Consider the following 14,230-nt stretch of genomic DNA (forward strand, 5'->3'; position numbering starts at 1 on the left):
GTTGTGTCTTGGGTGGCCTTTGGTCGAGGGCTTTAGCAGCTGCCCTTGTGTTGCGTTGGCCGAGAGTCTTAGCCGTTGTTCATCTCTTTGTATTGAGCTTGGCCGTGAGCTTCTATGTGGTTTTAGCCGAAGGATTTATGTTTATTTGATACGAGAAGATTTTCATCAAATCCGGGATTGATCAGCTTTTATGTTGGCATGGTTTTGGAAGTATAAGTGGTCGTCGTCCCAGGATTATATTCCTTTTATTTAAATTGTGAGGTTTGGGAGATTTCCGAATTTTATTACAGGAGAATACTTGATTGAAACTAAAAGATATTTCGGTGGTTTGGATACCGGCGTCAGGAGATCAATTTGACTTGGGTTGATCCACTTATGAAAATATGAGAAAATGGTACCCTTACGGGTGAATTCAAGGATCTTTGGGTCTTCCTTTTCAGGTCTTTTTGTTACGAGTTTTGAGGGCCGATTTATCCTCCGTTTTTTCAGTGTTTTAGATGGATCAGTGTCTCCTCTCTCTCACCCTATTTTTGTTCCTTTTTTCCTTGCTTCTTGGTTCGATTTTTTATGCTTATGTCCGATACATAAGTGTCCACGTATAGTCTTTTGTTATACGTGAAACCATCAAGCAAGGTCGCAAGTAGATCGGTTTGTTTTGGGGCTTAGGGCGGTAATGACAAAGACACACCGGAGATGGAGCAGAATGATATGTCATCCTACGACATCGGGATCCGATTCAGGAACCCATCAGGATCCGATTCAGGAACCCGGTGAGCTGTAGGATGACAATATCATTCACTGACACAAGACTAGCGGGAGCTGACCCGAACCTTCTTAGGTTGTTGGTAGTCTTATGCCCGACAGCACGATCGACTCGTGGACAATTACTTTTCAAAAATTGATAAAGAACAAATTTGATAAAAGCAGATACACCTTTTTCTAAAACAAAAATACATTTTTCACTACAAACAAAATTGATACAACCCACTTTTTTTCATGTTTGAAGCCTATGTGCATGCTAAAAATATAAATTTTAAATACATTTTAAACATCGGTTGTCCACCTGTTGATCACCTGTTTAGGCTAAGGAGTACCCTCCTGAGTTAGGTTCGATAGGACACCCTTCTAGTTGAGTGGTGGGCTTTATACATCCGGATGACCAAGTAGCCTTCGACGACCCTCGAGTGCTAACATATAATTGAGCCTAGCCCCGACCCGAGTGCTTGCGGTCCCCCTCTTTTCGAATTTTTTTTTTTCGTACGTCTTTCTCGAAATTTTTGGACAAAGCACTCGTGGTCCCTTTTCAGGATTTTCCCGTGTTTTCTATGACTTTTCATTGATTTTCATCGATTTGCCGCTTCGTCGATTTCCTCGCATCTCTTTTGTCGTGAGTCTTTTGACGACTTTTCTCGTGTTTTCTGCGTGACGTTTCTTTTGCTTTCGTTTATATAAAGCATTTCAACATGTTTCCTCAAATTTTGTTGTTTGTACTTGTTGCATCAATTACACCTAAAGGAACAGCGGATCTTCCAGGTATACAGGTTTGTTTTATGTTTACAGCATGTTACTTTCTTGCAAATCACCTATCTGCTGTATTCTTTTTACTTTTTCTTTGCACCGCATGTTATACTGTTTTCTCTACTGCATACTCTACTGTTTATCCTGTGCTACATATATTACTGTTATGCTATACACCGTGCAACTTCAACGTATTATCTATAAAATATCTGAAAAACTACAACCATAGAACCGCTAGATTTGACATTATAATCTGACACCCTAGAAAACTTAAACTCGTCACGACAAGGAGCTTGGAACTAGCGTGGTGGGCAGCACGACCATCTTCAACAGCAGAACATGTCTTCCCCAATTAAATCATTCCTTTCATAGAATTAAAACAACAATCCATAGAATTTCGAGGTTGTTCGCCTAGCGCAACACAAATCCTCAACTTTTCGTTAGGTATTCGTATAGTTTTGTTGTACGATCTAAGCCCTAACTCGTTTTAGGATTCTGACGTTGTCGTTCGTTACGACCTAAATCCTCACATATCTTGGGTCGTTTGTACGACGTTTTACAAGAATGTAAGCCCCAATTAAATAAAATTGGCAGGATGAAACATTTGAATAATTTCTCCTCAAAACTGAAGTCAAACCATAGGGTAGACTGGGAAGTCACCGAGGATCTCCTCTGGATCTGTGGCATCCCCTAGTTCTTTTTCGTAGCTCTTCCTTCTTTGGATTCTTTGTAATAAATATTCCAAACTTGAGTCATTCCCCTTTCACATCTCTTTGTCCGATTTCGTTGAAAAGTCTCACCCTTTTGAAGTCCTTGAAGATAATTTTTTTATTTCTATCGAGAGTATTCTTAAGTGATTTCGGTCATTTAAGATTTAATTAACTATAGGGGTTTGCCCTTATAGGAAGCTTTTCCGAACCCAGCTTAAAATAAACTCTATTTAATTTTTCATATTAAATAGGGGAATTTGTCAGCAAATAAAACAGTTTTGCAGACCAAACGGATGTCATGTATTTCTTAGTTTATTTGATCAAGTCTCATCCTCAAGTCTTATGTTTATCCCTCGGGATGGATACAGGGTTCGAGGTAAAATGCTCTTTCATTTAAACTATGAAAAATATGGGATCAGTTTGATTTTCATATTTGATTTTAAACTTAAAACTATATGTAAATTAAAGCGTCCTTTAGAAGCGGGCGACGGAATTTTGATTCCGGTAACCGACAGCTTCCTACGGGCAACTCCTCCCCCAAACCCCCACTTTTTATCGCCGACAGGGAATTGTACCTATTTATAAATGTAGCTGTAAAACTAATATTAAGAAAATAAATTTGTTGAATGATATTGTCAGCATTATACTTTTTTTTATAATTTAAAAAAAATTGAATAACTTTCTTAAAACATAACACCAATAGATCTGGTTATAGAAAGCTACGTTTTATCATAGAATTATTTTAAAAACAGCAAACAGGTTATAGCCAAAATTGAAGTAGCGTTCTAAGAGGCATAAAAAAGCTTCCACAAAATGATCCTGCAAATAAAAAATGTTTTTATCTGTCGTAAAGCATAACATGACTCAATGAGAAAAATCTTGCAAACAGAGGTATATAATCACTATCATCATTAGCTTTATAACAATCGAGTCCGTTTTATTAATCATTATCATCATTCATTCCTATTGAATTGCAAGAAGTGCCAACTTTATTTCATCTCAATATAAGAAAAAGGAAGCATAGAATGAACCAATGGGAAAAATTTTGCAAAGAGAGTTATATGATCATTATCATCATTAGCTTTATAACAATTGAATCCACTTTATTAATCATCATTATTCATTATAAATTAACTTTCGTTCATGCCTATTGTTTTGCACCTTTTAATCTCCATTCACTCCTATTGAGTGTTATACAACTGTTAACTTCGCACATATCATTTTTATAAACAGCTTCTAATCATATGACTTTTGATCTACGGTTTACATCTCTACCCTTCCACAAACTATCATCATTTTATGATTAATTAATCAATAGCTAACATCCATAAGCCACAAAGTTGAACAGGATGAAACATAAATCAGTTTGATTTTTGAAGAACTGGACGCGGTTCATTCAGAAATGAGAAGAAAAGCCACCCAGTTATGGCTCTATCCTTATACAAACAAAATCAACGTATTAGTACTCAAATTTTATATTTTCATGACACAATTTTGACTTTAACCAAGAACAGCATATAGATCAAACAATATGTAATCTAAACTCAAAAGATTCTAAAATATCTTATAAATTAAACATTGAAATTTAAGACTTCAAATAGTGCCGGATGAAAAGAGGGCGTTCACTCTAATAAGTAACCGCCAAAAAAAATATCACATTCTAGAAACCTCTATATATCAAGACACAATAAGGAATGGTGTTATGTGCCAATTCGGTCAAGATTGCTAAAAAGCAGATTCCAGCACCCGGAACTATATTGGAATGGAGAACACACTTATCCTAACACAGGGTTCTCAAACCAACAAGATATTACAAATCCAAAAAAAGCGAGTCTAATCAAGTGATGCCGAGATATTTAAATTATCCTCAAGAAGTGACATGTATGAAAATATCCATGCTTTGAAAAACTCAGTTACTTCATACCTAAAATCTGAGAGAAAACTCCAAATAAATCCAGAATTCTTGGGAAGCGCCAAATTTCAAGCCCGTTCACTACCAAGCATGAAAAGGTTTGCACAATTTACAAAGAGAAACATGAAAAACATAGCCACCTTACAATGCTCTCCGCATTTTAAAAGGAATTTGACTCGAGGGAAGGGAAAAAATTCTATCTATATTAAATCAAACAAAGCATTACAATATGACAAAAAGAGTGTTGAATATTACCTGATTAACTATATAGCCTTTGATCATGGCAAAGAAATCTTCACGCCTTTCTTTGTCTAGTCTATCGAGCTCACTGTTGTTATTTTGCTGCAGTTTGGCCATTGTTAGATCAGATACAAATATCACAAATTCATGAAGAAGCTCCACCACCATTTCATGTCCGATGTACAATGAATAACATTTTCTTCTGACAGAATATATATCATATGTTTTCGAAACACCATAAAAGGAATTGGCAATAAAATCAGGCCATTGATAGTCGAAATTGCACGCAATAAACATTAGGGGCATTTGCATACATACCCCACAATTCTTGTGTATTTACATATCTAACACCTAAACTTTCATATTTAGATATATAACACTCTAATATTTAATATTACATAAAAAAACCACTACTATCTTTATAAAAGTGAATTACACCTTTTTATGCATAACTTCATGACACCAAAGTGTTACAAATTTAAATATCAATCTTTAGGTGTTAGATATGTAAATACAAAGGAATTGTATGGTATGTATGTAAATGTCCCTAAATATTAATAGAAAATAGTAATATTTCTATCTGTGGAGAGTGGCACCCGATTAATTATATAAACAGAGATTAATCGAAAGATAAAAATAAATAAATCTACCATAAATTCACCTAAAAGCCCCTTGTCGAATAAGAGATCATGTTTGATTGTGCTAAACCGAAAACTTTCTTAAAAACGAAAGTAGTAATAAAGCAGCAAGGTTTAGCTAAATATTCCAAAGAACAAATGAGAACCAGCATAGATGTACTAGTTTGGTGATGCCATCTAGATGGAAAGAAGAGAATATGACTTCTTCATGTAAAGCAGTATTGCATTGTACGGAGTCATGAAACTAGTTCCAAAAGTAGGTGGAGATAGTGCAATTAGATCAACCAAAATAGAGGATGTAAGCAAAGTTTAGAAATCTCAGGTTCAAAATTGCTACAGTATGTAGCTTCTGACTCAAAAAAAAAAAAAAAACCTCAAGCTCCTATAAACATCAGGGCCATGCCCTCAAATGATGAAGATGCGAAGAACTGATCACAAAAAAGTGAAAATCAATTAGCACTCCCGTTAACTTAAGCAGGTAGCAAAGTAATGATCTTAGATATTACTAGTTAATTAAAGGGAAATTTAAACACATTCCACTCAATTCCAATGTATTTACATATCTAACTTCTAAAATTCATTTTTTAATTATATGTCACCTTACCTATGCATGCAAATGTAAATTTCACTCTTTAAAAGTTAACGGTATTTTTTATATGAAATGAAAGATTTGGGTGGTATAAATGTAAGAAATAAATTTTAGGTGATAGATATGTAAATACATAGGAATAGGGTGGAATGTTTGTAAATGCCCCCGACTAAAAAACAGCTCAAAGACATCTTTGCAGCCATAAAATATTTAAGTGAATTGACATGTGAGAACTTATTGCATTGCCCCTTGGGAACAAGAATTAGAGTTTGATTGGGGAGGCAAAGCGGTTAAGATGCGGCACCGCACAGCGATTTTTTTTTGTTTGGCAAAATTATGTTTTGTCTATGTTCTCAAAAAGCTGCAGATGAAAGTTGCATTTTCCCACCAGACCTAGCTACCAACGGTAGCTGCTTCAAAGTTTGGCCTAACTTTTTCAAAAAAAAAAAAATTGTAAGAGCAACCATTGCTTTTTGAACAATTGTTTCACAGCTGCTTCTTCAAATAGCTACAGCTGTCCCGCACCACAAGCAAAAATTTATTTTTCCACAAACCATAACATTTGTTTAAAATTAAGCAAATGCAATACAAAAGCAGAAAAGATAATTTAAAAAGGTTATGATTATAATTGTTCATTCATCTATTTATCAGTGTAGTAACAATCTACTATCTTCAAAGCCTTCACTATACCATCATTATTATGATATGATCAGACATCAAAATCGAAACGTTATTCTACAGAAATTAGGACAAACACAATTTTTATTGTAATAATCAAAACAACTTAACAAGAACACAAAAATAAACACCTACAATTCGAGAGGTAGGCGGTCTCTCCCAATTCCTACAATTCGAGAGATAAGAAATCTTTTCTAAACCTTAAAACTAAGACTCACAACTCAATCTAATGCCTAAACCTAACCCTAGACATAACAACCCTAATTATAACCAACAATAATAATAATAATAAATGTCCAAATTACCCTTTAGCGTACAAGAGAAAAATTTTCCCTTAGGCTAGTGCCCTCATAAAAAACCACCTTTCCCAAAAGACCATTATTATCAAGGTGGGAAAAAATGTGAGTGGGGCCCTTCTCCCCCACAGCTATCTCTATTTCTTCATTATATGCTTCCTTATCCAGCAACATGAGAATTTGTAGTCTGTGAAACTTGCAACAGTTTCCTAGGGTAAACTTCTCATCACACCAAAAAACATAACCACTTGGCACGCTTCTCTCGAATCTCTATCTCTATAAGGCGCTTGAGTGTTGCTCCCTATCATGGCCCACTATTCGTGTCCCGTGCAGCCTCCTCTGGACTTCCACGGTTTAAACTTTTGGCATCGTCGTGGTTGCAGCAGTTCTGTGCAACACTCCATCCGTGTTGCTTCTGCTGGCCTCCTTCATCTAGTTTTTTTCTTCCACCATATAAGCTAGCTCCATCATCTCTCTCAATCCCTACGGTCTTAGTAGTTGGATTGTTGCCCATATACCTGGCTTTAAGCCATTTGTGAAATTCCCCTCCACTCCTGCTTCGAAAATCCCCCCACAGTTGTCCCGACAAAAGTTCAAATCTCTCCTTATATTCCATGACCGTTTCATCTTATGTCAAAGCGTAGAATTGCTCGTTTAGATCTACTTCCCGAATGGCTTAAAAAAGTTCCAACAAACAATCCGTAAATTCATCCCATAAACGAATCGGGTATAGCCTCCCTCCACTAAAACTGGGCTAAGGCTTTCCCCTCCAAACACAATCCCGCCTTCATGAGTTTCTCCTCCCCATCTAACCTACTCATTGTGAAGTATTGTTCCGCCATATACACCCACCCATGTGTGTCTTCCTCCTGAAAGATCGACATCTTCAACTCCCTAACTCTTAACATCTCCATCCCAACTTCCTCTTCCTTCATTGTTTCACCCATGTATCAAGGGTAAAACTCCTTCCTACTCCTTCCTTCGACCATAGTCATATCCCCTCCCTACTTCCCTCCCTTCTTCTTCGTGCTCTCCCATACTTCTGGCATAATCTCTTCTCCATGTTTCGGCCCAATCACCTCCATTAGAAATCTCTAATACAACCCTCATTGGAACCCTGAGAGGAGGTCATGATGGTGGATGTTTTCCTCCTCATGGTCCACGCATTCAATCTCTTGTCATTTCGATCTTGCCACGGATTTTCTAGTCAACCTTTGGTTAAGGTTTGCAAATTGAGTTGTCGACAAGTTCCTAAACTGCATCTCAATGAGCCTCTTTAACATCTCTCGAATTTCCCCCATGCTCTTGAATCGATCCTTCAGTCGGTTCTTCGTAGAAGAGAACTTCTCCTCTATGGTGCGGACCTTTCTTCCATCCCAAATTTTATTTGTCTCATCTCTTCGTCCATTTTTTTCTCAAGATCATCTACTTTCTTTGTTACAATCTATTTTAGAAAAACTATTGATCTCAAAGAAAAAACTTTTATACCATGAAACTATTGGAAAGGCGATTACTATGAGACGTCATTGTCATCCCATAATCGCGCTCACTGTGAGTCGCAATCACTTCGCAAGCAAAGGATGTGTGCAGGAGATATCGTCTATGTAGGGAGATTTGGATCTCGATAAGCAACGATCTTGTCATAGCCTCCCAGTTACACACCAAATCCAAATCGCGACTGTATCACTTGAGAGGAGAAGAAAATCGCACGAGTTTCAAAAAGCCACCTCCCCGTTTATGCCCCAGATAACTTTAGTCGCGACTATATCATGTAAACAACACGTAAAGAAGAGAAAAATGGGATTTTTAGGTCTTTGTACGCCACTTCACCTCCCTTATGCACTAGGTCATGAAAAATTTGCTTCAGCTTCGCCAAGAAAATCAATTCTCTCCTATGTTAATCCGATCCCAGAATACTGAGCTCAGTCAAAATCGAAACGTTTTTCCACAGAAAATAGAACAAACACGAATTTTATTGTAATAATTCAAACCACTCAACAAGAACACAAAAATAAACACCTAAAATTCAAGAGTTTGGCAGTCTCTCCTAATTCCTACAATTCGAGAGGTAGGAAATCTCCCAAACCCTATACCTAAAACTCAGAACTCAATCTCATACCAAAACATAAACCTAGACATAATAAGCCTATTAATACCCAACAATAATAACAATAAAAACTAAATTGCTCTTAGGCGTACAAAAGACAAATTTAACCTTAGGCTAAGCGCCCTTATAACATATTATCAGATATATCTGAATATTTTGGATTGCCACTTTATTTCCGTCTTTTCTGCCATTTATACCTATTAAGATCTGTATTTTCACTATAAAAAGAATAAAATTGCTCGTATTATAACTAAGGTGCAGAAAATAGCATCTGAATAAACAAAAATATGTGAACAGAAACTTGATATAAGCTTTGCGAAATTACATGCTATATTACCTTAATTCGCTCGTATTCTCTAAATGCAATACTTTTAGCATCTTCTGTAATAATAATTGTTTCTTTCAGTTCGTCCAATTTACGAGTCCTAGTCTTCTCGCTGCCAAATATCTTTGAAGATGCTGCTTTAAGTTTTTCTTCTCTCAAACTCAAGGAAGACAAGTCAGATAGAAGTGTTTGTAAAGTCACCAATGCACTTGAGCGATCAGAGAATGCATGATGTACAGCTAACATCAGTCCATAATATTCATGCAGTTTCTCCTGCAGAAATAATGATGTGAGGATTAACTAAATTAACACTAAAGCAACATGAATTAATGGATTTACAACCCTACCAAATGTTTCATTGTCAGCGAATTTGATTCTCGATAAGCTCTGCTTGCTCTTACAGCAGCAGTAGCTAAATGTTTAAAATCAGCAGCCCTTATTCTCTGAGAATCACATACAGCTTCCTCTGATTCAAACTTTCCAAGTTTTAAAAATGCCAATCCCAACTCACCCATTGTTTCTGATATATCCTGGTGAGCTTTGACAAGGGCTTCAGCCTGCATAGAAGTTATTATTTTTAGTGAGTACTCAAAGTTTATAAATCCTCCTCAATCCATCCATGTTCAGTGCTAATATATTTTTATCTTTTAATTTACGGGCATTTACATACATACCACTCAATTCCTATGTATTTACATATCTAACACCTAAACTTTACTGTTTACAGTTTACATTTATTTTACTGTTTACATTTATACCACCAAAATCATTCATATTACAATAGAAATACCACCATTTTAACTTTTAAAATGTAGAATAAGGTGGTATTTATGTAAATATTGAAGTTTACGTGTTAAATATGTAAATTCATAGGAATCGAGTGGTATGTATGTAAATCTTCCTTTAATTTGAATGTCTTCACAAATTCTACAATATTATCTTTGGTCTAGCTCTTTTTTAAGTATATAATTCCTTTCATATTTTATTTTATCTCCCATATTATTTGTGCATTGCAATCTTTGTTCCAGATAACCAAATCACTTCTTTGTTAATATTTTCAAGTTTTAAGCATATTCATCTTAACATTCACAATCCCACCATATTCCAACATATTTGGTGATCTCAACACCTTGCCAATCCAATTGCATTCTTATCAAACTTCTTCAAATATTCTAAAAACAAGTGTGTGCTAACTGAGCTCTTGCCAAAGCAGGATTTAGGAAAGAGTTGATGTACACAACTGAACTTGAGACCTATAGACTACATTACAGGTAATTTAAACTAGTCCTCCAAGTCCCCTCTCTTCCCTCAAATATTCCCTTAGCTCTAAATATGTAAAATTAAATAATGTTTCTCATAAATATGCAGCCAAACAATGCTATAGCGCAAAATAAAGAGAAGCATGTCTTTATGGGGCTTAATATAAAATTTAGCAATCTTTTGGCACAAAACACAATATTGACAAAAGAGAAAAACATAAATGAGGTTTGTCAGGAAAAAAATGGCTTTAAACGCACTTAAAGATGGTGCTAAAATTTGGGATATCAAGACAAAATGATAAGTTTAACAATCTCAAGTAGAAGTAGTGTGAATTAGTTGTAAGGGGAATTTGATGAGGACTCGAAGGCTCAGACTTTGAGGGGTTACATGGTTGACCAAGAGGTGAATGGAAGAATGAATTATATGTGGTGCTTGTGGGTTGACATAGCATCAATTAGGGTTGTTTCAGGATATGACCGATATTTTTGACAGGTGGAGAAGGGTTTTAGAGGTCTTGGAAGATGGAAGAAGGAAGAACGCAGCTGGGTGGAAGCATTGGCATGGGTTCAAGTTTGTACAAGATTCAAACCTAAGGTGTCACACCCCAACTGGCCCTAACTTAAGGGTCAACTGCAATGCAACAAAGGCGAACGATCCGGCCAAACAAAATTCTCACCAGCATCAGTCATGACTTGCAAAATCAAAACCTGAAGGGCAAAGAATCAGTCTAACTAAATCACCACACAAGTACATGATTCATTTTATTTTATTATTCATTCATATTCATATACTTGGAAGCGTGAAAAATCATATCACCAATATAAATATGTATATATATGTATGTATGTATGTATATATAATATATGTATGTATGTATGTATATATAATATATGTATGTATGTATGTATCTAGTATCTATATATATGTATGTACATATATGTATGTACATATATGTATGTACATATATGTATGTACATATATGTATGTACATATATGTATGTACATATATGTATGTACATATATGTATGTACATATATGTATGTACATATATATATATATGTACATATATATATATGTACATTATGTATGTATGTATGTATGTAAATATATATATATATATATATATATATGTATGTAAATATATGTAGATATATTTATAGTGAGCTACTAACTCCATAATAAAAGTATCTACCAAAAAGTCTGTAAAACCATCAAAACAATAGAATGCAAAATTTATACAGATCACGTATGGCTACTCGTCCTGGTGTTCCTTACCCTTTTACAGAAATCAACAATATAGAGTGAGCTACAGGCTCAGCGAAATAATCAAAGGCTAAAAAAAGATTTTTTAAGAAGAAAAGAAATAACATGCATGATCATATATAGCTCATGTACATGTCCACAACACATGTCACTACATGTTATGATCGTATAAAACATGTAAAAGAAAAGGCATATAATGCAGGGAAAGATGACAATTGTATGAAAAAAGTATTTCATCGGCATATCATAGTTTCATAAGCATGTCACAATAATCACATGAGTGTCACTTATAATTGCATTGAACTCCACTATTTCTATGTCATGTAACTAGTATTGTAGTAAATATGTTTTTGTTGGTTGAAAACAAATGTTGATCATTCACTAGGATTTATATCTCACATGCAGCAGAGCTTCTACTTTTGTTCAAGTGTATACCTCTTTTGATAATAACAAGAACTATTATTTCTTGCTAGGTTTTGATAATATTTGAAACAAGGAACATATAAACTCTAAAGGCCTGTCGAAAAGATGCTTTAGCTTGTCTTTTTAAACCCTAAAAGTGATAAATTCAAACATGATTATTGAGAAAGAAACCATTAAAAATGTGAAATCTTCATCCTTCATCTACAATCCTTCCATCTTCATGAAACTTTTTAAAATCATGATTTCTATTTCTCATCACGGCAATTTGCAATACCCCTAAATCCATGGAAATTTTCAACATTCAAACTCAAATATAATAGTCGGTCTTTTGCTGACTCTCGAAGAAAATAGAATAATTGAGAATATATATATATAACTAAGAGATTAACTTACAAGTGTAATTTACAAGTGTAACTATGAGATTAACTTCATCACCTAGAGCTGTGTTCGTAGTCTGTACCTAATTATTTCTCCACATCAAAATAACAAATAGCACAACACCATTGTGATCTCCCAGCAAAGCACAAAATATGCAGTAACACTTGAACAACTATTTTCTGCCAAATTTCTGCCTAACTAAACCACAAAGGAGGCAACACCCTTCATCCCAAAGCTAACATAACAATATATGGGTTCTATTTTCTACAATATTACACCTCCATTGAAAAATTCATGCCTGTTAAGTGTTCATCATCTACCACTCAAAATCAGAATCAACATAATTCCAATAAAAACATTCAGCAGTTAAAGAAAGTTTAAACGATGGAACAGTAGTATGATTACCAAAAGTAAACTCATACCTGCTGAGACGCAGTAGAGAGCTGCTGCTCCAGCTCCAGTACCCTCTCCTTTCTCTCCAAAAATGTTTTGTCCTCTTCCACCAGGGATGGCTTCGCTCCTCCCCAATCATTAGACACCGACTGCTTCAACTCCTTAAACATCCTTAACAAATCCCTTCCTCCTTTTGCCGGCTGCACCACATCCTGCGGGGCTGCTACGTATCCACTCCCCGCTTCTCCGGAACTGAACAACTGCTTTGGCAGCCTCACAGCACCATCCAGAACCCTGGAAGCCATGTCTGCCGTTGCTGGAAGCGGGAACTTACCATTCGCTTCGAGAAAAACTCTCAACTCATCGCTCTTCCCGATGACAGGATGTTCAGCGAGCTTGGAAAGATACTTCTCCAAAGCGGAGCGGCGCTGTTCGACGAATTCATGCTTTTGCATCACCTGACTCTCAACAACGCTCTTGTCGGGGCGTGGTGGAATGACGAAGCCACGGTACGACTCGCCGATGCGGTCGGCAAGGGTGACAACATCTCGAAAGCGGCGACGGACGGAGAACTCCAGGGGGGAGCCCGAGATATCCGCGGCGCAAGTGCGGGTGGTGATGAGATAGGACACGAAGGTGCCCGCGCCAGGTACGAGGGAAACGGTCGACTCCGATTCCTTTTGGGGATCGGAAACGGTGATGTTGAGGTAATCGGAGTCTTCACGGGACTTCCGACGATGGGAAGGAGATATGGCACCTTTGATAGGGTCTGTGGCTTCCAGGGAGACTCCCTCAAGATAAGCAGGGGGGTCGGGAAAAGAGGATGTCGGGGGAGGGGAGGAAAAGGAGAAAGGTGAGTTAGGTTGGAGGGGATGGAGGAGTGGGTCGCCAGCGCCGTTTTCGTCGGCAGGGACGGCGGCGATGGGCCCGTCAGCAAGTGGGAGGGTCTCCATCTCCTCCCTCAGCGACACAGGCGCAAAGCCGAAGCGGTTCATTCCAGGATCCATCATCTTATTATCATCGTATTCTCTTTTATCCCAGTAGGTTCGACGTTGCGCCGCGGGCAAAATAAAGGGCGAGAAACAAAATCACTACGGTATTCCAGTAAACAAAAGTAGTATTTGGAAGAAGTGAAGAGAAAATGAGTATAATATAATATTTTTAAGAAATTTTCAAAAACAACCTCGGCTCAATAAGAAACTATAATTTTTCAAAAATAAAATATAATTTTTCAGCATAAAATTATTATCAATTTAAAAGTAAAAGCATTAAAAAAATATAAATACATCAAAATTATGTTATATGTATGCAAACTTTTTAATATTTGAATATATATATATATATATACTTAGAGCCTGGAGAAAAATGAATAGAGAGAGAAGGAGAGAATAATTAAACAAATTTTTGTAGTGAAATCGGGTAAAGTGTCTCTTTATTCATTTGTTTGTCTCATATTTATAGAGGTATATTTGTGTAATTACATAACGAATGAAACGGTTA

General features: G+C 36.2%; 1 protein-coding gene across 2 annotated transcripts in view; it reads right to left on the minus strand.

Annotated features, from left to right (window-relative positions):
* Positions 1-13,823, minus strand: part of LOC110036432 (sorting nexin 2A-like) — a 49,740-nt gene extending 35,917 nt beyond the window's left edge. The window contains exons 1-5 of one of the 2 annotated variants that reach the window (XR_002295229.1): positions 12,760-13,823; positions 9,361-9,570; positions 9,026-9,286; positions 4,396-4,482; positions 4,153-4,221 (exon numbers count right to left, since the gene is read on the minus strand). Coding sequence is in view for 1 of the 2 variants with exons in the window: in XM_020740874.1 (XP_020596533.1) it covers positions 4,396-4,482; positions 9,026-9,286; positions 9,361-9,570; positions 12,760-13,740 (1,539 nt within the window). In the remaining variant the exon portion in view is untranslated. The remainder of the gene's footprint in view (positions 1-4,152; positions 4,222-4,395; positions 4,483-9,025; positions 9,287-9,360; positions 9,571-12,759) is intronic. The other variant, XM_020740874.1, reaches the window with a different exon arrangement.
* Between the last annotated feature and the right edge of the window lie 407 nt (positions 13,824-14,230).

The sequence above is a fragment of the Phalaenopsis equestris genome, unplaced genomic scaffold (genome assembly GCF_001263595.1).
Source record: "Phalaenopsis equestris unplaced genomic scaffold, ASM126359v1 Scaffold206422, whole genome shotgun sequence".
In the NCBI taxonomy this organism is placed as follows: domain Eukaryota; kingdom Viridiplantae; phylum Streptophyta; class Magnoliopsida; order Asparagales; family Orchidaceae; genus Phalaenopsis; species Phalaenopsis equestris.